At 42.2% G+C, this 24,790-nt stretch overlaps 1 protein-coding gene across 2 annotated transcripts; it reads right to left on the bottom strand.

Annotated features, from left to right (window-relative positions):
• Window positions 1–303: 303 nt before the first annotated feature.
• KIAA0753 (KIAA0753 ortholog) lies at window positions 304–24,760 on the bottom strand. Of its 2 annotated transcripts, none has more exons than XM_090024925.1 (18): window positions 24,663–24,760; window positions 24,222–24,386; window positions 22,667–23,279; window positions 21,834–21,940; window positions 21,497–21,559; window positions 21,088–21,303; window positions 20,148–20,358; window positions 17,828–18,051; window positions 15,546–15,715; window positions 14,703–14,816; window positions 11,543–11,632; window positions 11,302–11,389; window positions 10,771–10,854; window positions 9,701–9,871; window positions 7,715–7,796; window positions 6,633–6,753; window positions 6,254–6,478; window positions 304–2,221 (listed from the first exon to the last, which is right to left on the bottom strand). In XM_090024925.1, exons 2-18 carry the CDS (start codon window positions 24,282–24,284, stop codon window positions 2,104–2,106), a joined length of 2,760 nt encoding a protein of 919 aa, XP_089881051.1. In that variant the 5' UTR covers window positions 24,285–24,386; window positions 24,663–24,760; the 3' UTR covers window positions 304–2,103. The 2 variants fall into 2 exon arrangements, with proteins under 2 accessions (XP_089881051.1, XP_089881050.1); XM_090024924.1 differs by having other exon boundaries at window positions 24,533–24,681.
• Between the last annotated feature and the right edge of the window lie 30 nt (window positions 24,761–24,790).

The raw sequence follows: 24,790 nt of genomic DNA, 5'->3' as shown, positions 1-24,790 counted from the left end.
ATCACGGATACAACAGGCAACACACATAGCACTACCACAGATTATTTCATCCCTGGAATAGCGTGGGTACCAACAAGGAGAGACGGTGCCTGTGCCACGTTCTCATGCTGCTGCAGGGACAGAGTGACAAACAGCGTACTGCCCTTCCCTTTTGGTTAGATCAAAATGTAATGTTCTAGCCTCCCTATTAGCTTTGCTGAGGACAGCAGAAGTAGAGCCCTTCACTAAGAGGGAATTCAAAAATCTCTTATTCGATTTGGAGCCATGTTATTCTAATTAACATTAAAAATAAACAAGTCCTCATAAAATCACAAACGTTTATTCAAAAACAATGCAAGTACTTGAAAATATCTTCACATTACACAGCAGTATTTTAGTTAGGCTAGATTTTAAAAAAATAAACTCACCTCAATACATTTGGAAAAATAAACTGCAGTCTTACGCAGTCTAGTGTTTTTTTTGCTTTGAGTTATAAAACCACCCAGTGTCTAGCACCAAATAAATATTCCACAACAAAACAGAGCACAAAGTATTACAATACAGGCTTTAATAAAAACAAGTTGGGTTACGCTTTAGAAAAATGCAGGGTTCATTTTATGGAATACAAAACCATCTCAAGCTGGGAAGTATGCGGTAACGAGTGAGGCCTTATTGCACAAAAGGAATTCTTCACAGTAGGAGTTCTCTGTTTCTTTTTAGTGGTGAACTGAAGGTTTGGACCCAAGTTTTAGCCATTATGCTTTGTCATAAATCCCGTTTTACTTGTTCATTTCTTGTGCTCCTGACGTAGGCTTCCCAGACCCAGGAATGTGGGGTTTTCGGTTTCTTTGTATTTTGCTACGCACAGATATCAAGTGGCACAAAAAAGTGTTGGCACAAATGGATGCTGATAAGTCTCACATGCCATCCCCAAGTTACTACTGTGCTTACATATTCAGGGTAAATACCCACCTGATCACAGAACTGAGACGTGACTATCACTGGAAAGAATATGCTGAATGGTTTGTCTGACAGCCTTAGGTGCTAATCCCACATCCCCTGTTCACCCCCAATGCTCACCAGTTTCGGTGGTGCTTGAAATAACAAAGGAATGCAGGACTGGCTGTTAAGTCCCAAGAGAATGATATTCTTTCAGGCTAACATTAAAGAAACAAAACCTCTCCCAAGTGTCATTAGAAACTCCTGTTTGCATGGGCTGTTGAATGTTAGTCCAAATAGGCATACTGGATTGAAAACACTTTGAGGGAGCATTAATACATAGCCAGAAGGAGCTCTATGCTGAGGGCTGAACTGCAACAACAAGGCAAACTGAACCTTCCCCTTCCAGCTTTTGTTCAGGTTTGCACCGGCTGCATGATGTGCCGTGAGAATCACCCCTTTGGATTACTGCCTCTAGCTTCAAAAGCTAGCTAAAAGGACCGGAGAATGTTAACCCAGCTGGTCAAACAAACCAATTATGTCTTTTTATGTAATTTTGATGCTGTAAAAATTAAAGGCAAACCCAGTGGCATTTTGCTCTGCCTCAATTAAAATTTTCCATTGGGTCCTAGACTGATAAATAATACTCCTGATTTCCTACAGACATCCTGGAGGTGCTCAAAGTGCTTTACAAACAGTTATTTGTCAACTAAAAATAAGCCCCACAGTCTTCTTGTGAGGTAGGTAAGTAGTACTATCCCCATTTTACAAAGGAAGAAATGGGGACAGACTGGATAAGTCCAAGTCAGTGCCAGGGCCTTGCTCCAGCCACTCTACTGCACACATAAAAAAGACTGATATAAAACTAAATCACAGATATAGGAAAGGATTAACAGCCCTGCCATTATATGTAAACTGTGCCCTCAGCAGTTTGCTTCATTATAATCAAAGCCACTTATCAGCCCCCTGATAAAACAAGTACATTGAAATCTGAAAATGAAAGTACAGGCATAATTTTTTTAAAGACCTTGAAATTAATCCCTTCCAAATTTCATTCATAAAATAAGCAGGATTTTGTGTGCCTTAAAATGAAGGCAGGACAAAGGGATCTCACATGAGGAGCCCATATGCTTCTGAGGCTGGCACTGGGCACTCCACTGGCCGACAGGGCAAGTTTCAAATCATTTACTCGGTGGGCTGCAAGAACTCCGATGTGAACACGGCTTCTGCGTAATCCTCACAGACATCCTGCAACTCTGCCGCCACATCGCACAAGGCTTCTTCTGTCAGTTCCTCTGCGAGGCTAAAGGAAGGAAAAGAAAGCTTAAAAGCACAGGTCAGATTCCTGGGAGTAACCCAGGCAAATTCAAGTAGGCATCATTCACTCCTTTCACGTATAGCAATGCTTAAAAAATAATGGTTTGTGCTTCACTGGTGCAATGTACACTGTAAAAGCCCATGCCGCAGAACCATCCTGTTCAAATACCAAAGGGTTTCCTTTGCAGAGGGTGCGGCGGGGAGAGGAGAAGGAAGGGAAGCATCTGAACTGTTCAGCTTTGCCCAGTTTCCAAATAAACAAGTAATACGTTGAGCACTGGAAGGTCTGTGATCATTTTCTTTTTCCGAACAATGGATACAGCCACAGTGCTTCCAGTAGAGAGATTTCACATCCCGTGGGCATGTTCCAAAGCTCACTGAAGTAAACTGAAAGACTCCCAACTTAATTCAGTGGTCATTGGAGGAGGCCCTTGTGAAAGCAAGGATGTTCTCAGGGGAGAAGCGGGGTTGGGGTATTCGTCTGAAGAGAACCCGGAACTGCAGAAGACCTCACAGAATGGAACAGAGGGTTTCTGCATTTGAGTATGCAGCTCTCGACTGGCTTAGTTCAAATTTCTCCTTCTCAACAGTTTTACATTCACTGTACAAAACTCCCCTTCGAGTGTTATCCTAGGATCTCCAGAACAGTGGTTTTCAACCTGCGGTCTGCAGACCTGTGGGGGTCAACAGACTATGCATCTAAGGGGTCCACGAAAGATGACCACGATCAATCAAAAATATGCAACTACCCCCACACTTACAATTCAAAGGGATCTGCACCTCCAGTGGAAAGGTTTTAGGGGGTCCACAAATGAAAGAAGGCTGAAAACCCCTGCCCGAGAACGCAGACGAGGCTGGATTCTTTGCAACATTTACTGGTAAGTGCAACGAGAGACAAGATGCACAGCACCCCCTCGTGGTGAAACCATCAGCAAGGAGGCTCTCATACTGCATTGTATTTTGATTCTGATTTCAAATAACACTATGCATAACAGAGGCAAACAGTGTTGGGATTCAGCTGCCGGAAGGAGTGACGCTCACTTCCATTTAATCCCTTCTCTGATCCAGAGGAGGGTGCTGAAGTTCTCTGAGGTACCCAAGCTCCCCCCAGTGCCAATTACCAACAGTCTATGGTGACAGTGCTGGAACGTGACAGGCATAAAACAGGATGTTTTAGTGGCTCATTTCTACCTGACTCTGGCACGGCAGGCAATTCAAGGTCACCAGAGCCCTTAGGCCCAATCCAGCAAATCACTAAAACATGCTTTAAGCACATGATCCATCCCATTAACACTGGAGGGCTTAGAATCAGAGAGAGGCAGGGCTGGCAGGGACCTCCAGAGGTCATCTAGTTCAGCCCATGCCTGAGGCAGGATCATCCCTATCCAAACCATCCTATACAAATCCATAATCGAGCCCCTTGTAAAACTACATTCAACCTTGACACAACACAAGACATAACACTCTAACCTGCCAGAGGTAAAGCGGGGGGACTATGGCAGCCAATGTCCTGCTTTGGTAAAAGGTTCTTACTATACATCCAAGAGATCCCAGGGAGAGGGGGACACTCCCTGCTACAGAAGGTGGCAAACCCCTGCCCCTGGACCAATCTGACCATGGGGTAAAATTCCTTCCTGACCCCAAATCTGGCAATCAGTCTGCCCCTGAGTGGAGGGGCAAGACCCTCTAGCCAGGAACCTCCAGTTTTAAGTCCCAGCAGGGGCACTGGCACACCTCAGTCAAGATCTCCAGCCTTGGCCAACGCCCAATGCCTCCAAGGAAGGCTTTAAAAAAATCCCTGACATGTAGCAGCAAGGGGACAGGGAGAGGCAGAATTCCCGCCCAGCTCCATCTGGCAACCAGCAAAGCCCAGAAGCATGGAAATACTCATAGAAGACAGGCATAGCTACGCCTAGATCATCCCCACCCAGTGACTGTCCAACCTCTTCTTGAACACCTCCAGTGATGAAGACAGCCTATACCACTACTTCACTGTTCTACCAGTGAAGACACTTTTCCTGATATCCAATCTAAACCTACTTTGCTGCAACTTCAAGCCATTAGTCTGCACCCTGCTTTCTGCAGCAAATAAGTAAAGGTGTTTTTCCTTTTCTTTATGGCAGCCCTTCAGGTACGTAAAGGCTGCTATTGTGTCCCCTCTTAGGCACCTTTTCCACAAGCTGAACATGCCTGATCCGACAAACACTGGTTCAAAAGCTAAATATTACTCCAGTGACTAAGGCACTGATTCAGCAATAACATTACACCTGCATGTAAGCATCTGGAATACAGGACTGAAGGAGACCTCTGGGTTCAATAAATGTAACACCTCTTTCATTAACTGAGCAGATTCCACCTTAAAACTAGGTAGCTGTTTGCCCCCTCAGTCCTCTGGTAGTCCGAAACCTTCCTCTGCTAAATTTATCCCTGGCCAAATTATATCCATTTGATCTGGTGCTATCATTTGCAAGATCATGACAACAAGTTCTCCAAGGACAGGTCCACTTACAAGCATAAAAGTGATCCCACGCTCATGTGCTTTCCTGGACTGAGACCTGACTCAGACCACCAGCAACTAAGCAAGCCTGATTTTTCAAATGACACCATTCACAAATTGAAAATTAACTTTGTCTTGGACATTTACTGGGACACTTCCAGAAAAAAAAAAACTTAGGAGAGATTACCTAGTTTATTTACTGTTCCTTACGCTGAGAGAACCAAAAAGCTTAATTCAAACCTGTTAGGCCAGCTAATTTTTTATTAGTAGGATTTTTCAGCTTTTACTTCCCTGACTGCTTATCAAAGTTGAAGACAGAAAACCAGTACTGTATTTTCTCATGCACAATGTGCCCTGGAATAAGATATGCATCTTGTTTCTCAATGGCAGAATGAAAAAAAGATCTTTCCCTATAGTAAAGCAGCTGGTTAGCAGCAGCTAGGGAGCCAAACCTACTCATTGTCCTCCCCCTGTGGATCACTGCAGACTTTACTTTTGCTTTTGCCCAAAGAGCAGCAGAAACTGCTCTTCCTGTATTTTTCAAATATAACGCTCACTCCAGTTTCCAGCAGCTGTTTACTGAAAGGTGCATGTTGTATATGAGAAAAAACAGGGCATTTTTTTCTTGCTAAGAAATAAGCAGCAGTTAGATGCGTGTCACTTTAACTCTAACATTTGAATTGCAAAGGACTGTGGGCTAAACCAAGCCATAGGCTGCTTATATACCTGGCGACATTCCAATTAAAAGGCTGTTTTTTTCCAAATTTCCTCTTACGATAAAACTTGCCCTAAAGCCAGCCACTCTTTTAAAAGCATTCTGCTCCATAGTGCAACTTCACAACCCCTCCATTGTGAAAAATAAAGGTTGCAAACTTATTCTCTGTTTCTTTCAATACCTTTGTTTATTTTTTCTTAAAACACAGAAAAAAAAAAAAGATTAAAGCTTATTGCTTCACTTCACCTGTCACTGGCCTGGCTGATATTTTTCAGATAACAGTGCAACTGTCCATTTCACTTGTTAAATAAAAACCAAAGCATGACCACGGTATCAAACAGTTTCCAGCTAAAGCTTCAAGGCAGGTTCTCCACTAGGCCAGGAAACTTGCGATTTCCTCCAGCAATAAAAACAGATTTTCACAAAATGAGTTAAAATGAAAACTGAGAATTACACACCCTTGATTTAGACTCCCTGAGATAGACTGAGACAATCTATATTTCACACACCTGACAGAGCTGGCTCTGTGGTGTTGCTGGATGCTGTACAAAGATGTGAAATATAATTACCCTTCCAAGATATTCTGCTACCAGGTCATTTAATTTTCTCTTTGATGATCCATGAATGTCAATGATCAATTAAGAAACAGCCCATCAGCCACTGGTCTAAGCCTTCTGGCTTTCTCTTTGACATGTAAAAACAGCCTACTTTTCCCCTCTCCATTTCTAAAAATCAGACTAGAGAGGCAGGTCTATAACCTGGCACATTTACTAAACAAAAGCAAAACACATCAGTAGCTCACATACCTCTCAGCGATATGCCACGGATTGAAGCTTCCAACTGCCTCGTGAGAAATAAGTTTTAGGTGCTGCTCATATCTGCTGTTATAATCAAGAATGCTCTGGAGCATGTGTCTTGGAATAGAGAGGAAAGTGCAGCCTTCCTTCTGCCAGGAAGAATTTGGAATCCAAAGCTGCAGAAAGTCATTTCCAGACTGTGACTTCTCCACCTCCATATCTTCATCAACAGCACTGAGAGCACAAATATTCAATACATCAGAATGTCCTTACAGACGCTAGCAAAATTCTCCTTAAATGACAAACACTAGTACATTGACTCTTCATGGGAAAAATATATGCGCACACAGTGCAAACATGTGGACATGTTTTGGGCTTTTCTACTCACTTGCTATCAAAAGGTTTTTCCAATACAATGTCCACTTCTGGCTCTTTGTGCTCTATCAACCTGGTTATCTGGATCGGGTGAGGCGACACAGGCCTCTTATCTATTGATGCACTTTCTCTATCTAAAAGGAAGAAAACAACATTAAAAGGTTTCCCTGGATCAGAAAAGCTAATTTAAAGTAGAAGAATCCTCAGCTTGAGCATGGTTCCATCCCAAAGGTAAGGCCTTTGAGAAGATAAATGTCAGCAGTGCTGAGCTCTTCAGCTACAAAGTCAAGGTGGGATTTCCAAAATTGCTTACAAGGGAATAGAATTAACCAAGCAAGTTGCTGATTTCCTTCCTTCTCCACCATGTGAAGGCCACCAATTTTTGTTTCAGTAAGAAACTAAAATACATTGCATGTGAGAGATGGAGAAAACTAGCCTAGAAAAGCAGTCACCATAAAGGGTTTTCTACTCACTAGTCAGTGGGATCTGGTCTTGATCTAAATAAGCAGGTATGGAAACAAATGTTGGGACAGAGTGTAGGGGAACACTCTCAGTGTTAGCACAGAAAAGCTAGTAGCAGTTGCAGAACTGGAGGATGGAGGAACAATATATTTTTAGTTTCTTGTGCACGACATTTATTCTGTGTCACTCACATGGAGGATGAGAAATTGTATCAGAGTTGCTAAGGGAAAAAAAATCCTATTTTATCAAAGGATTAGGAAAAGGAATAAAGAAAACAGATGTGATTTAAATCAATATCAAATGTTACCTGTTAAAAGACTGGGGCCATGAACCTCCAACTGGATCACATGGGCAAGAGATGTGTGTCCACACGCCACTCCACTAACTTTATTCAAACAGAGGCAACCTTGCATCCAGACTTTTAGCTTGCAAACTTCTCAGTGATGCTTCACCTACCTTTAGATATCAATTTTAAAGCAAAACTTCCTAAAGATTCCTTTGGATAGTCTCTCATACCAAGGTCCAAATGAATCAATGTTATCAAATGTAACATCTGCATGTAACCTGGTTTGCAAAAGTTAAAATTTTAAGATAGACTGCATTAAAAACAACAACAACATATAAACCACCTACCCTTTTTCTCTTCCTCTGCCCAGAACTCCGAATCAGCATAGACAATCTGAGTGAATCGCCTGCGTACTGCCTCCTGGTATTTCTTTTTTAATAAAATATATAAAATTCATCAAACAACAAATATTTAATCAGTTCAGCTGTACTAGTGATGATCTTAGGGGAATACAGGCAGTGATTCACTTTGATCAAGGTATACATTTTTCCCCCCAGTTAACATGATAGAGAAAAAGTGAGAAAAATGTTAGAGAAATATCTTGATCAAAGTGCAGCACTGTAACACTCAGTCAGCATGCTGGCAGTAGGCTGGCAAACCTCCCTTGGAGTGATCCGTAGCAGTTAACAGACCAACTGCAGACCAGAGAGCCTAGGGACTAAGTCCTGCTATTATGCATGCACTTACATACTGAGCTTACTTAACTTACTTACCACAAATAATCCGAAATATACATCACTGACAATACATTTAAAAGTGTGTCTAAGTTTTCTGACCCTGTAGATGTACAAATGCTGGGTACCGTTAGCCCCATAAACCCAGCTGGTAAACTGTTCCTTATGGGAGAGGGCCTACGGAAGCAAGAAGACCTATTTCAAGGAAGCACCGGTCACTAGCAAGAGTAAAGGGTGAACAAATAGAATAAGACCAGGATGCCAAGTCTTTACAAACCTTAGAAACAGGCCCTTACTAGGACAAATTTTTAGTCATTACTACACAATTAGATCCATTCAGAGACCTTCTATTATAGACTTTACCATGCACCTTCCATGTCCCACAGCATGAACATGATTACCTACACGGTATACTGTTCAGTGATACTATTATCCCTCTCTCAGAGAGGGAGAATTGATCCATGAGGGACTACCGTATTTGCCCTTGTCTTGCATGCAGGCAGTTGAGGGGGCACAGAGGTTGTGGCTCTGACTTGGACCCCAACCCCAGAGCTCAGGATCAGAGTCCGAACCACAGCCCCCCGCCACTCCCCACCCCAGCCTGCCCCCCTCTGCCTCTGCTCCCTGCTGCCACTCCCACCACTTACCTTCCTGTTGCAATTCTGGCAGGGTCCTGCTCTGACCTAGAGAATGGAGCACATGCTGCCTCTGACCCCACCTGGCCACACATTAGCAGCAGTAGCTTTGGCCCCAGCTCCACAACTGGAGCTGCCACCATTGCAACTGTGGCTGTGTGGCTGGGCGAGGGCCAGAGAGAGCATGTGCTCTGTGTCCTGGGTCAAAGTGAGGCCCCAGTCAGAGTTGCCATGGGAAAGTAAGCAGATGTGGCAGAGGGGGATGCAGGGAAGGTAGCAGGGGAGTGTAGGCATGAGAGGGGACCAAGCACCAAGGGGACACAAGCAGTGTGCGGATGGGACAGGCACCAGAGGGTACAAGCATCATGGACACGGGCAGGTGTCAGGGGGCACAGGCTTAGCAGGACAAGTGGCAGAAAGGAACGGAGATGGAGGGGAGAAGGCAGGTAGAAGGGGGGAAGAGAGGGGAAAGACACAGGCATCATAGAGGGGTAGGTGGCAGGGGAGGCAAGGAGCAAGGGTCAAACCACCTGACTCCCCTGCTGCCTGCTCCCCTGCAGTGCTGAGGGAATGAAGACAACCCTTCAATAATTAAATTCTAGACATGGAAAATTATAACAAATGTATAAGTTTTTCCATGTCTAGAATCTAATTATTAGGGGATCATCTTAAATTCAAAGTAGTCTTGGATTCGAGTGAATAAATTGCTCAAGGAGTTTCTAATAGAGCAGGAAATCAAACCCAGGTCTACTGGGCACATAACCATACTCCTACATCCCTAGTTCAGCTTGGATGCAGAGGGAATCAGTGCCAATTTCTGCTGAAGGCAGAATTTCTGCTCCTTTAAAGTCCACCACACTAAATACTGACATACCTAGACTTTGCTTAATCTGGAAATTTACAGACTCACATCTACAGGCACAGACAAGCTGACAGTGTTGACAGTGACCAAAAGGTTGCTCACCTCAATTTCTTCCATTCTTTGTAGCATAGTCTCCAGGCTGTCACTGTCAAGCATGGCTACAGCCTGGGCTTGCACCTTCTCATGTCGCTCTATCTTCCATAGTTCCTGGGCTGTGTCTTCCAAAAGATCATCCAATAACTTGTTACTCAGGATGTCTGCATTGGCTGCAGCCTGTTGTTTAGAAAAAGAGGAAAACAAGGCCAAAAAAAATTGGGAAGTCAATTAAAAAAAAAAAAAATTAAAAAATTTCCGCTTTGGAAATAGACAGCCCTACCATTTCAACCTCTTCCTTCAAAATAGATCCAGACAGATGCTTATCTTAATTTCACTCGTGCAGTGAACCAATTTAGTGAAAATTAGCATGTGCAGGCACTGTCTAAAAAGTATCACAGAAGTAACTGGGGTAAAAAGAGCTCAGCGTATTACTACATTATACCCTTAATGCTTAAAACAATGTTGTCCCCACACTCAATTCAGCGATCCCCTGGGGATCAGCAGAAATACAGCTATAGAACCATACCTACATAACTAATGTAGGTGAGAAATTTTACATCTGAGTATAATGAATAACATGTATAGAGATAAGCCTGTGAGTAGATATAGGATCATGCCCAGAATAACTTCCAAAGGCATTTTCTTGAATTTGAGCATTTAACTAGATAACTATGCTGTAACATGACTCTTTGCCTACCAGTATCTTTCGTATTTGCTTTTTTACGTTGGACTTAAAAAGCATGAAACAAAGCACACACAAAGGATGTCTGCCATAGCTTTCCATGCTAATTTCAGAAAATGATTTCCGTGGTTTTAATTGAAAATATCAACTTACTTCATGTTTAATGAATTCACACTTTATATGTTAAAAATATGACACTACTTCTACAAATGTGTTTTACATAATGATCAAACTAATTAAAAAATAACAAGGTCATTCTTTTCAGTTTCCACAGGACTAGGCTACAATTTAGGAGACCAAATCTAATTTCATATCCTTTTTTTGCCAAGCTCACAAGAAAACACCTTCATGCGTTTCAAACAGCTTTACTCCATTATATATGAACAGAACGTACTTTTTCAGCAGCCTGCGATGACAGTTTGCTTATAAATGAAGAATCCTTCAAATGAGTGTTTGTTTCCAGAGAACGATTGACCTTCTAACAGAAGAAGAGTATGTTAATGACTACTGAATACTTTTTACTTATATTACTAATACTTATATTAGCACAAATTACATTTTGTTATGAAAGGTAATACTTGAAGTGTTAACATACTCTGATCAACTCCAACAATATTCAACATGGAATTCTGATGACTATCCACAACCATTTATCTGTTTGCCAGAAACTAAATGAAAAGCACTTATTTATCACAGATGTGGCAAACTTATCATGATATGTCAAAGACAGCAGGAAGAGGAGAATATTCCTTAACTGAATGTCTTGCTTAGCCAAGACAAACAATTCTAGACTAGACATAGCTCTTCAAATGTGCCAATTACCTTGTAAATAAATTAGGTACGTGCAACCTGCTCTCCCCTTTAACATGAGCCATAAATCTAAAAGTGGGTCTTAACCTGTCGACATGAGCTTTGACAGGATTACCTGTGCTTTTTCCAAGAGGGGTTCCAAACGATCCCGTACTGCTTTTTCAACCCGGTCTGCCAGCTGCGTTGGAGATGCACCTTCTGACCTGAACATACAAAAAAACAAAACAAGTGAGAAACAGGCTGCAGTGAAAATGGGATATGCCAAAGGGAAGGACATAAACCCATGCTCGAGAAAAAAGGGTGCGTCAAAAACCAGTTACCAAATCCACTTCTGTGCAGCACAACCAGGCAATTACCTCAATTTTTGGATCTTCTCCATTTCTTCTCTACTGAGATTAGTTAGTTCTTCCATTCTCCGTGAAGTTTCTGCATCAAGCCAAGCTAGCCTTCAGAAATGAAACACAAGAGAAATATGTGTAAAAAGGAAAATGACCATTTCCAGGAACTATAAAATGAAATGTAAAGAACTCCATAAAGGCTGAATACGGTTTGTTATGAAAAGTCAAATATAATATTAAGTCCCAGGCCTGAATCATAATAAGCCAGGAAATTCTTTGTTCGTTGTCTCAGAATGTCCTAAAGAGGTGCTTGTTTCAGAGACAGAATTGTCTAGTTGATGCATGACAGAGCTAAAATCAGGAAAGCTGGATTTTATGCTCAAAATGACAATGCCAGTGTATGACCTTTGGTACTGTGTTGGTACCCTGCAAAAGGAGGATAATATTTACATAACTCTGAGACTTAATCAACTCATGTTTGCAAAACAATGAGTTCTTGAGACAGAATCTAAGTGACAGGCATATCAACAAATCAAGCAGTTTAAACATCTAAGAGCATTAACTGCCAATAACAATGTGATGCAGAGAGAAATTAAGGCACATGAAGATGATCCAGTAACGAAGTCTAGGAAGACCAAGGTACTACCACAAATGTAGTGAGATCCCAATAACTTCAGTGAGCTGGGCACACAGCTAGGATTTCGTAGACATTAGGGCTGGAAGGGACCTCGGGAGATCATCGAGTCCAGCCCCCTGCCCAAAGGGCAGGAAGTCAGCTGGGGTCATAGGATCCCAGCAAGATAAGCATCCAATTTACTTTTGAAGGTGTTCAATGTAGGTGCTTGAACCACCTCCGCTGGCAGACTGTTCCAGACCTTGGGGGCTCGGACAGTAAAGAATTTCTTCCTTATGTCCAGCCTGAAACGGTCTTGCAGGAGTTTGTGACCGTTCGACCTCGTCATCCCTTGGGGCGCTCTGGTGAACAGACGTTCCCCCAGATCCTGGTGGTCACCCCGATAAACTTATAGGTGGCCATCAGATCACCCCTGAGCCTGCGCTTTTCCAGGCTAAAGAGTCCCGTGGCTCTCAGCCTGTCATCGTAAGATCTGTTTTCCTGACCTCTGATCATGCGCGTGGCTCTCCTCTGGGCTCTCTCAAGCTTCTCCACATCCTTTTTGAATTGTGGAGCTCAAAACTGGATGACAAAAGATAAATTAGTCAGGTCTCTCGGTAAGCCATTCCTTTTGTGTTCACCTTCAGGAGCTATCAAAGGGATGATGGAGGGTAACACTGAATAGACCTGAAAGCTCTTAATGTGAATTACCAGCAATGGGGAAAATATATCCTTGACAGAAAAGATCTGGGCACCAAGAAATTCTAGAGATGACAGAATGAGGGAGGAGGAGGAGGAGCTGTGCTTTCCAGTGCATAATGCTGGATCTTCTTTCATCCACATGCATTCTGTAGTTTCCTAAAACACTCTTTGGATAATTACTACAGCAAATATTGCACCTAAGATTCTGTCCTGGCAGAGACAACAGCTATGTATGGGAAGAACAGATTAGAAATTTCAACTTTTAGATTGCATGTTCGAAAGGGACAAGTGATTTCAGCTGCCTCAACTTTCAGATGGCCAAGGAGAGATAAAATAAAGACATCTGATCATCAGAGAAGAACCAGATCTTTTTAAGATGTCACAAGTAAAGCACATAAAATCTATCATATTTGAAAACCTGGGCCTGAATTTCCACATTCATGTCCTGGAGATTATTTTAACTTTGTTGCCATGTTAAGGCAAAACCCTGCTACTTTTGATTCTTTCAGCCCTTATTTATGGCAGAACCCTCAGAGAAACCCATCCACTATCCAACAACTTAGAACAACATCAAGCAGGAATTATTGTGCCTCCAATGATATTTGACAGCTTCCTAACATCTGCCTGAATATTCTGGCCTCATTAGCTTCAGCAAAATTAAGCAGATGCACACATTCATTTGAAGATCTGCATATTAATAGATGTCATTTGTTACCAGGCAGGCTAAGCCCTGTCTGGGTTTTTAAAAAAGAACTTGGTGTGTAATGAAAAGGTAGTTCTGTTACACAACAGAAACAATAAGCATCTTCTTTGGAGGAAGAATTTGAGTGGGTATTGTATAAACATCACTAAAAGGTGGAATTCAATATAAAAATATGAAAGGAGGGAAAAAAAGGAGTCTGTTATAAATGGTGATCTGCCTAGTTTTGTTCAATAAGATATATTTGACTTACGTTTTCTTGTCTGCCACCAAACCTCCCCTGGCTTATAGGAATGATTTCTGATGCTTTTGGTTGTTCAGCTAGTGTTCTGTCTCTACTCGCATGCCTGTTGCTCACTGCTATTCACAGAAGCAGTCCTGGGAAATGGACAGTTACTAGAGGGTCTGTATAGAAATGACCAGGTTCCTTCCAGTCACTGGAAGAACACGAGAAGAAAACAAAGCGCCTCCTCACAACCAGAAAAGGCTCCAAAGAGAAATAATGTAAGAGTGGTAAAAGTCCTCAGTCGGGAAAGAAAGAAACTGTAAAGCCTAGTTTTACTCCTTCGTGGGGTAGAAAATAAAAGACAGAAGAGAAGCTCCTCCCAATCTCTCACAAGCGGTTACGTCCATGATTCCATGTAAAGGGAAGGAGACTGGCTACACAACCATGGGTTACTCCGGTGGTTCTCAAAAACTTTTTAGACTCAAGGCACCCCTCTGAAAATGCCAGTTCTTTGTTTTCACTCATTTTCTGACCCAAGAGAAATAAACAGAGCAATTCTTCTGTTGCAAAGAATTCAGAAAGACCACAACAGGTCAGAACATTTTGGACACTATGAAGTCCTACTTCAAATCTCTGGGTTCACTCCGTGAATCATGTCTGCACACCTATGAGTGCTGACATTATGTGGTACCCTGAAGCATTCTTAAAAGGATCTCCAAGCACCCCAGGGTGTCACAATACCCTGGCGGAGAATCAGCGATTTAGTTCTTTGCACAGACGTAGCTATGGTTTGGCTTTTGCTTGGCTAAGGAGCAGTGATCATCTACCCTCAAAATGTGATTAATTCCATAAAATAAAGAGACAATTTAAGTTTTAAAAGACATTAAAAAAAAACAAACCCATGAATTGTATTTGTAGACCAAAAATGCATACCAACCTGAGGGCTTCTTTTTCTATGGCTCCTAGTCCTCTGTCTTCTGATTTCTCCTGCAAAGTTGTTTGGTCTTTGCTAAGACCTTTGGGACTAACATTTGTGGGTCCCCTGTGAGTACTACAAACAGAGGACAACAGCATTACTATTATCCACTTTTGTATCTTAAAAGTTTTCTATTCAGAACAGACCATCTGATTACGCTAAATCAAGACTCAGTTAGGCCTCAGTCCTGCAAAACTTCCAGACATATCTAACTTTACTCACTTAAGTAAACCCACTGACATAAAGGAATCTAGGTGCATGCTGAAAATTAAGCAGGTGTGAAAATGTTTGCAAAATTACAACATTAACTGCAAAATGGAGAATTAATAGGAGCTCTTCTTCTTCAAAATGTCTTCCCATGTGATCCTGCAGTGGGGCTACAGGAAGGTACAGAACCTCCATCCAAGTTTTGCTTATTGAAAGACCTGAGCCCTAGCTATTTTACTGTGTCTCAGCTTATTTACCAGTAATCTTGCTACTAAACTCTTTTTAGAGGGGGAAGGGAAAAATAAATGAAAATAAAGGATCAGATTCATACTGCAAACATACTTGATTTGACATACCAGAATCTACTTTTGAAAAGTTTATCTCCACTATAGTTTGTTACTCAATACTCAATTAAGTACTGAATAATTTAACTTGTATCCAATAAAAAAATGATTGTAAAAGAAACACATAACCTCAGTGTTAGCAGACATTCTTTTCCTGTGTAGAATTAATTGTTCAAGCATTTATCCCAACAATTACTACAGATTACTACAGACAACATGTACACTTCAAATATAAACCTATCTATGAACATACCGTTTAAGGGAAGCTGGTGGGGATGTGGGGTTTGGAGGCACCCAGGGTATTCTGTTCTCCTTAACAAGTCTCTTGCTCTCTTTTAGCCTGAAAGCTAATGTCGTTTCTTGAAATCGGGCATGTTTTGCTTGAGGTGGCACAGGTCGCGATTTCTGAGTCTTCTGGGCTCCCTTTAAGGTACATGTTAGCATTACAAAATATTCATTGTTAGACTTTAATGAAAATAAATGTTTTGTACTCCGAATTGGAATTTCTGTCTTGGTGTCAGGTCAAGGGAGGTTTTAGCACTTGGCTTTGTGAACCTGACTTGAAAGAGAGTAAAACTGTGCCCTCATAATGTGTGGGCCCAAGTCTGCACCCATTTATTTTGCAACTGGTTCCATTATTTTCAGTGTCAGCATTCACAGGAATAAGGAATTCCTAGATGAAGAAAGTTTGTTGGATTGGACCGTACATAAAATGTTAGCGAATAAAATGTGTGTGCGTGCATGTATGTGCTTTTAGCAAATAAAATGTGTGCGCGCGCGCATGTGCACACACACACACACAGGTACTCAGTTCACAAAACTCCCTTCAGAACAGTCATGCAAATGGAAGATTATAAGGTTTATATTTGCAACATGGGAGACTACAGACTGCTCCACAGTGAGAAATTTTGAAGTCATTTCTCATTCACAGATAGGAACTGTTCTGACGTGTGAGTGAAAAATGTGAAGTGAGCCACTACATAGTGGATTATTAAAATGTTCAGCCTAGCTTTCTGCAAGCCTGACATACACATTTGTTATTCCCCTAAAATATAATAATACACCAAAATTGCTTTATTTTTCAGGTTTAACGATGAGAATAGGAGAAAGAAAATCAATGCACAAACAAATATCTATTTTCAGTGTTTGACCATTTAAAAGGTAGAAACATCAGTAACAGAGAAAACATAAGGAATGAAATTTGCTTGTACCAAGGAAGCCCTCTGCTGGTTGAAAACGGCCTGTCACAACTTCAAGGCTCTCTATCAAGTGACTGCATATTAAGTATTATAAATTAGTAAAAGAAAATTTCAGCTTCAACTCTAGGCTGAAAAACAACTGAACTAATTTAAAATGGGATTCAAAACGCATACTTTTCTTCCCACTAATTTTTTTGCAAAACCACTGTGCATTGTTGCTAGCTATAGACCATGTTTCTGAATGGTGGTCATGTTACTTTTCTGGTGAGACCCTTTATCAAACGATGGCAATACCACCAAATCAACCAAGAGGAAATGGAGCAGGCTTTCTCCTTCTCCCAGCATCCCCTGAACTCTAAACACTCAGGCAGGACTCCCCTCCCCCCACAACCATGAAGTCTTGGGTAAAAACTGCACAGAAAAGCTAGCTAAAGATTTAAGATAGCAGGAGGCTATGCATCTTCTTCTCCTATCCTTTTCTTTTCTGCCATATTTCCCCTCCCCCCTTAGGAATTTGCTAAGTAGCTTTTCCCTAACCAAAAAAGAAGTTTGGAAAAACTAATATATTCTTTGTCATCACATTTTCACTCTGCTTTGTGCAATATTCCTTTCCTATGTTCTGTCCACGTGTCTGACTTGACTGTTTAGATAATAAGATCTTCAGGGTCAGAACCAGGGGTTCAGTTTGTGCAATGCCTACCAAAATAGAGCCGCATTCTTGATTCGTCCACAGGCAGTATTGGCACTTAAATTAAGAATGTCCAGCTATGCTTACAGGAGTAAGGAGATAAATCTTTCAGGGTTTGGGATGTAGGTAGAGAACAAATGATTTGATTCAATGGCCACTGCAATCAATTAAAAGCTTTCCCCAATTTCAGTGGCCATTAGCTCAAGCTCTTACAAGTCTCACCCTGCAGGATGCCAAGTGCTTTTGACTCCCACCTAAATGAACAGAAGATTTGCACTGGTGAAACTAACATCCACATCACAAGTATATTACTCCTAATAACTGTGTCTATTAAAAAAGTCCATTAACTGGAAGAAAATGTTTTACTTCTGCCTGAAAGTGTTTTACTGTTTACCATTACATAAACTGCCTACTATTGTTAGAAATGAAAGCAGTTAAATAAATACAAAACTATCTATTTTTCTCCAAACATTTATTTAGGGCATTTGATAACACTTGGTACATGTGGGAGTCAGGAGCTGTAAACTACTAGTAATTCAGCATTTCAGGTTAGCAGGTTTCATGCTGGGATCGCTTCGACTGTACCTTACATTAATTTACAACTCCCTGAGCAAAAGAAGATGGAACCAGTTATCTGACATGTCCTACCTGTGGTTTGGCAGGTAGCAATACTCCTTTCTTCTTCAAAGGTCCACTTTCCAGTACAGATCCTTTTTTCATTGCTCCAGCTCTAACTAATGCATCCAGACTTGCTTTTAAAACCGCATTCCTCTCTGGTGTAGGTGGGTCCTGATCTCGCTGTGATTTTTGATGCAACACCTCAACCTCACTGCTTAATTTCTGTGTCGCTGAAATATCTGCCACATGATCATCTATACAAATAATCAAAAATAAACCTTAAATGGTAAGCTCCTTAAGCAGAAAACACCTTCACTGTGTATCTATGAAGTACACAGCCCAGTGGGGTCCTTATTCATCACACAAATAAACCACAATCCAAGCAGACTTCCTGCCAAATATTATACAACTCTGTCTCTATACTGTTTCAATAAACAGGCTCTATGTTTCAAGGGCCCATAGCAAGAAACTGTCATTTGAGGACTAGACAATGATAAAACATGTTTCTAGGCAGTATGAGACAAAATTCACCAAATACTTGGGGACCTACTCTGTGTTTGGGTTTATGCACAAATAATTCTCCCAAAATGGAAATAAAGGAATTTAGAGTACATTACTTTAGTAGACAATAGTATAAGGAAAACTCCCCATCTAATAGCAGCATTAGCATTCATAACAAATCAGACTTCTATAATAGCTTCCATGGCTGTATCAAAATGCTCCATTGATTAACTAAACCTTACAACACAGCAAAACCAGGCACAGAAACCAAAACTAAAGACACCCAGTCCTGTGCTCTATCAGCCAATGCTCCCTCTCCATGCATTGAAACTGGAGGGGGGGTGGTTAGGAAGTTAAAAAGCTATGGTGTAAGAGGAAAATGGCCTAAAAGTAAAAGGCATACAAAGAAAGCTTGGAACTTCTTCCTCAAAAATTTAGAAACCTACACAAGGATAAGGAAATTCTGGGTTAAGGATTCATTACTACTTATTCTTCAATCCAGGTGTGGGGGGGGTGTGCGGGGGGGGGGTGTTACTTGTGCACACACACACGCGTGCGCGTGCACGCACGCACACACACGCACGCACCAGGCGTGTGCAAAGCGGCTAGTATTCACTTTGGATTCAGATTTGGCCAATTCAGGGGACAGTGATTTGATTCGGTGATTCAAATCACTGTCCCAAACTCATTCAGCCAAATCTGTTTCAGAGATTTGGCTGCTGCCAAACTGGCCAAATCTACAAATCGGCCCCATCCTCTGCCTCTTCCAGCCCCATCAGTGGCTGCCCCACCTGGCCCCAGCCTCCTGGCTCTTTTAAAAAAGAGCCTGGCTGGCACACACCAGCTGCTGCCAGGCAGGAGGAGCAATCCCCGCTGCCCCCCACTGCATGGGGGGCTCTGTCATGAGTCCCCATCCCCCAGCATCCCAGCTCTTTTTAAAAAAAGAAGAAGAAAAAAAGAAAAAAGCCCCACATTCACCAGCTGCTGCCAGGTGGCGGGGATGATCTCCGCTGCCCCCCACTGCCTTGTGCTGCGTGGGGGGCTCTGCTATGAGCCCCCAGAAGCCCTGACAGCCGCTGCAAGAGCTGGCAAGTGCGAGGCTTTTTTTTGTTTTAAAGAACTGGGAGCTGGGGCTGGGCGAGAGGCCAAGAGATGGGGCCTGGCAGGGCCATGGTCCCCTCTCCCCACTTCTCCAGCCCCCTGCTCCCCCACCCCCTACTTACCAGCACAGAGTCCAGGTCCAGCTCTCTGCAACAGTAAGTGGGGACTGCCCGAATCTCCAAAGCTCTCTGAATCGATTCAGAGAACTTCAAGTCGATTTGGACCTTTTTATTGGTCTCCAAATTCGATTTGGATTTAGAGATTCAGCCGCTGAATCGGGCCGAATCTCCTCCAAATCGAATCAGCACCCAAAGCTTCGCATGGCCCTACTCTATATACATATTTGCAACATATATGGTATCAATTTCACATGTTGGTAATTTTACAGCCTCCTGGGCTAGATATATAAAATCAATGTAAGACAGGTAGATAGGTATAGGTATACTGCATACACTAGCTGACTGCAATAGTAAAGAATCGCCCCAACATTATACGTTTTATATATACAATATAGATCTGTGCAGGGGGCCTTTAAAAAAAAATCAAGTCAGAATGCTGTCTCCTCATCTGAAGCTTTGAAAGGACTATAGAGGACTGACAACCAAAGGATGAGTTAGAAGACACTTTCAAATCATAAATGGGCCATCCTGAACCTCAGATTTCAACAATTAAAGTTTCACTGCAAATCACTATGGTCTGAGTACATTAACCAAGAAAAACTCTTTAATCAAACATTTAGAACACAAACCAGTCAAAAGTTTCCTGGCTACTGGAAGTTTTCTCTGTTCTTGTCCAAGTCGCTCCTTTGAGACGGGTGGTTTTTTCTCTTTCCTTGGAGATGGGATCTGCTCTTTAGCTGGAAATATTTCATTGTTCATTGGAGATTTGCCCTGAGATGCTGAGAGGCATTTCTTCACTTTCTTGGGCAATTGCTTTTTTTCCAGTACAGAATCCAAATCCTGAAACAATTTTGTTGTCCATTTAAATTATTTTCTAATCAAACTTGATTAAGTTTAGCAGAGTGAGGAGATGCAAAGTTAAAGAGTGTCTATGTAATTCATTTTTTATATTACCATTCATGATGGCTTGCCCATCCAAAAACTTTTTATATAATAAACACTGGCACCCCTACACAAAAAGCTTATACTGTCTTGTTTGCATAGTTCCTTTTTTCAAAAATGTCTCTCAAGCCTCCTATGGTAGTACTTTTACACCTAAAAGTCTCAAAAAAAGATGAAATCTCATGTAGCCAATGGATTCTTAATCCATTTCAGAAAATCAACTAGAATTAGTGACCACAGCAGAAAGTCTTATTCTGACACCTCCTGTATTATATAGCAATAAATATGTTTTAGATTAAGAGCGATCTTTTCCTCCCCGATAAGCTTTATGTAACCATCATACATGTGACAGAAAAATCACAAACATGAAAGGCGTGAGAACACACCGATGAAGTAAATTTTGCCGCTTTATCTTTATCCTTTATATAGGTCCTTAGTCCACACCTATCACAGACATGTCTGAATGCCTACCTTAGCCACAAACCCTGATGACTGCAAGGTGCAGACAAGTCATACTTTTTCAATAAAAGCTATCATCTCTGGTATGGTTTGTACCCAAAACTGAAATATTTCATCCAGCCTTTTCATCATCAGATCTGTGAAGATAAAAGGAAACACTTTCCATACCTGGATTTGTAGTAGGATGTCGATGATAGTGTCAGGAATAGAAGAATCCATGTCTAATTTGGCAGAGCAGAGAGATAACTGTCGAATGAGATTGCCCAATTCCTTGTAGTGGGCAGGGACCTGTTGCTCCGATTGATCAGTAAACTGAGTGGCAAACATCTGCAAGGCACGGATAGCTCCTCTGTGGGCAGCTGCTAGTCTGGACATTGCTCGAGACTGAATAACAAAAGGAAAGACCTGGATGGTTAAATATGCAATTCAGGGCTTTTCGGAAGCCAGTGTTATTCAAAGAAATATTAGAAAAACAACAGTAAATAAGTCAGTCAGTAAGACTATTTTATTTTTGGTCAATTCTGATGGAAACCAACTTTTTTCCAGGAAGTTTTAATTTAACTCTAATAAATCTTACCTTCTTAGTGTGTTTGATTTTATGGGGACTCAACTTCTCTAAATCTTCCTGAATTTCTTTTACCTGTTTATTGAGAGGGGAAAAGATATTAGTCAGAACTAGCAGCGTATCAGTAAATTAAATTAAAGACAGACTTGCACTGTGAAGTCTGAATCAAGAGCTAAATTTCTCAGTTCAGAGAGTGGTTAGAATGAACTCTATAGCCAGATACAATGGTAGAGATTAGGCATGAAATTCAAAGGTGTTTTGATGAAGTCTGTTTCTTTCACTCCAAACACATCCCATAAAGAATAGTGAAGTGTCTACACAAACCCATTTTTTAATTATTTGTTATTACCTGTTGCTGGAGCACATACAGCATCCGAGTGGACCGAGCAGCTTGCTCCTGCCTCCTAATGCGAACTCGCTGCTCTTTCTCAGGATCCAGAATTTCTTCACATCTCCCTGAAAAGTGTTGGTTTTGCAAAACACAGTTACAAGTCTTGACAATGAACACACCTGTGAAAACCTTGAGTGAGCCAAGAAAACAAATATTACCTGGCAAGGGAGTTTCCTTAATGCCAAACCAATGCATAGCACACATTTAAACCTACAAGCTGTTGTCCTGTATTAATCTGGATACACCATTTTATCAGTGCTCCCTCTACCTGCTTGGATACTCTCATCTAATGCTGTTCAGAGACATCCTGCTGACAACCATGAAGATATCCCCAAACTGAATCATAAAATTGTGGATGAAATATTGAGAGTTTTAAGAATTTAAACTTCTTGCTGAAGATTATAAAAGGGCCAACGTAGCATCAAACATTGAGATGCCACCTTCCAACTCGGCCCTAAGGTACGCTGGCCACTTTAAACAAACAGAATTCTGGCAGCTGCTGGCCGCGTTCCTACAGGTACTAACAATAGTCTTAATTATGATGTTTCTTTTGTAATCTCAACATCTAGCCAATAAAAACAGGACTAAGAGCCCCAAAGCCCTTCATACAAGCTAACAATATTTTTGTTTGCTGTCAGTACCATATCAATTTCCACTCAGTCTTTTTAGAAAAATAGATTTAAAAAAAAAATTAAAACCCCAAACATTCCACAGATTCAAATCCCAACCCAAAGACAGAGGAAAAGCAAAACAAGCTACTGCAATTCTGCTCAAAATAATAAATCTTTTACCCTTTTTAGCCAGTTCTTCAATTTTATGGATGCAACTTTTCAGTTCTCTTTGCAGCCTTCTGACTTCCTGTGTACTCTTATCTTCATTATTTTTGTGGTTTGACTTTGGCCCTGGTCCTGGATCATGGGTGGGTGGAGAATCTGAAACAGCTGGCATTAACTTGTTCTGATTTGGTGTGTAGACGTACACTTTTGCCCCAGAATTTGTGATCGCCATTTTGGATGGCTGACCAAGTTGCTGCTGCTGTCTTAAGCGTGTCCGAGACTTCAAAGCATGCCTCCCCTCGACCCTTTCAGATATGCCAAACGGATGCTGTTCAGGCTTCTGGAGCAGCAATGATTTACCCTCAGCATCTCCAAGCACATACTGTTTCACTTGTTCTTCTAGGTGCCTTCGTTTTACATCCCTTTTGGCTAGCTGGATGGCCAATTTGAGTTTCTCTTCTGATACAACCGAAAATATGCTAGAGTTTGTAAAGCTGGGGCCATCTCCACCACCTAGATCTCTCTGATTATCAGGCTCCTTCACCTTTTCTATTATAATTGGACGAGGACTAGAGAATCTGACAGCCAAGTTCTCTGGAACTGCAGGAACATTCCTATTGAACTGGAGCTGTTCCAAAGATGAAACAAAAACATGAGGCAACATGATGCAGTTTATTGCACAGATGATGCATATCTAATATGAAGTAACAAGGGCAAGGACAACTCCTTTCATGTTAGAATTTATTATATCATCAGGGTACTTCTCCCATGTCATTTTTGTTCAAAAGCATTCCCCCTACTCAGAAAAGCACCAAGGTTTTAAATTTATTTGAAATCAAATGCATGTTTTAGCACTTTCAAAAAAAAACCTCAGGAGGGACCAACCTGCACCTTTTGGTGTGTAAATGTTTCTAGAAATCTGGCCCAAAGAGGCTGGGAAGTGGATAATGTCTCTACTTAGAATGTTATTAAAACAAAATAATATTGATTTATTAAACTACGGAGATGAGGGGAAAGCTGCATGAAAGTAAGAAGAAATGGAAGATCCAGAAGTGGGACCAGGACCAAGCATTTAGGTGGCACGTCAAAATGGGAAGGACTAGCATTATTGGGCATTTACACACATACTTTTTCATCCCACAACACACCGGAGGTCTGGCAGGTCAGAGTAGACTCGATGAATTGAGTCTGCTCTGCATGCGACCCGACGCGCGCTGCGCTGCTTCACACGCCGTCATACACGTGGCGAAACACACATCGCCAGGCAGAAAACGGCGGCAGCATGCTGCTGAACTCAAACACCTCTGACGTGTTTTCATTCAAAAGCACACTGCCTTTTGCTCCGGTTGCCACTTATACAACCATATGCGACACGGTGCCAGGCTCTCTTAAAAGTGCCCAGAGCTGCAGCGCAAACATACGTATGCACGCCCTTTTGAGCTGAAGATCGGGCCCGTACGGAAGGAGTGAATATGACGTCATTAGACGACATGATGTCATTGGAAGCTGCCCCCGGGGCCTCTCAGGACAAGGGCAACGACGGCTGCGTCGTGACACGCCTCAGGAATACCTGCGTCTTTGCTCTGTCCTTGTCGGGTCGCGCACAGGACGCGGACGGCTGGCTTGGTCCCATCAGACGCTCGGGTCCTGAACGTCCACGGTCATTCGCCCTCCACTTTGATAACGAGCGGATGAGGAGCGGGTGCCAGTTCTTGTCTTTAAATGCGCATCATCTCTGTAATGGACAGGAAACGAAGCAGCTTTGAGAACGGCCCCTTTTACCTGGCTGGCGGGGACTCCCCCTTTGTTTGAGACATGAAAAAGAAGGATGCCGTTTCTCATTAAGAGACGAGACTCAACGGGTCTCAGCCCTTTTCCTACCAGCTGTAAACACGGGTGGCTCGCGCTGACCCCCTGCCCTCCGCCCCCATGGGCGTGCGGGGCGGGCAGGCCTTGCAGGGCTGCGGACAGGAAGTGGGGTTGCCATGGAGACACCCCGGGTTCCACTCACCCCCCGAAGAGCGGGGGGGGGCTGCGGACTTCTGACCCCTCCGCGCTCCCGTAGTTGACGCAGCGCGCCGGAATAAGGCGCGTAGGCAGGGCAACGGCCGCCGTAAAGGCTGTCGGGAGCGGTAGCTA

Source organism: Crocodylus siamensis, chromosome 13, assembly GCF_052110815.1.
Source record: "Crocodylus siamensis isolate JL-2025a chromosome 13, ASM5211081v1, whole genome shotgun sequence".
NCBI classification, from domain to species: Eukaryota; Metazoa; Chordata; order Crocodylia; family Crocodylidae; genus Crocodylus; species Crocodylus siamensis.
Note: the sequence above shows the minus strand (reverse complement) of the source record. Positions and strands in the feature narration are given on the sequence as shown.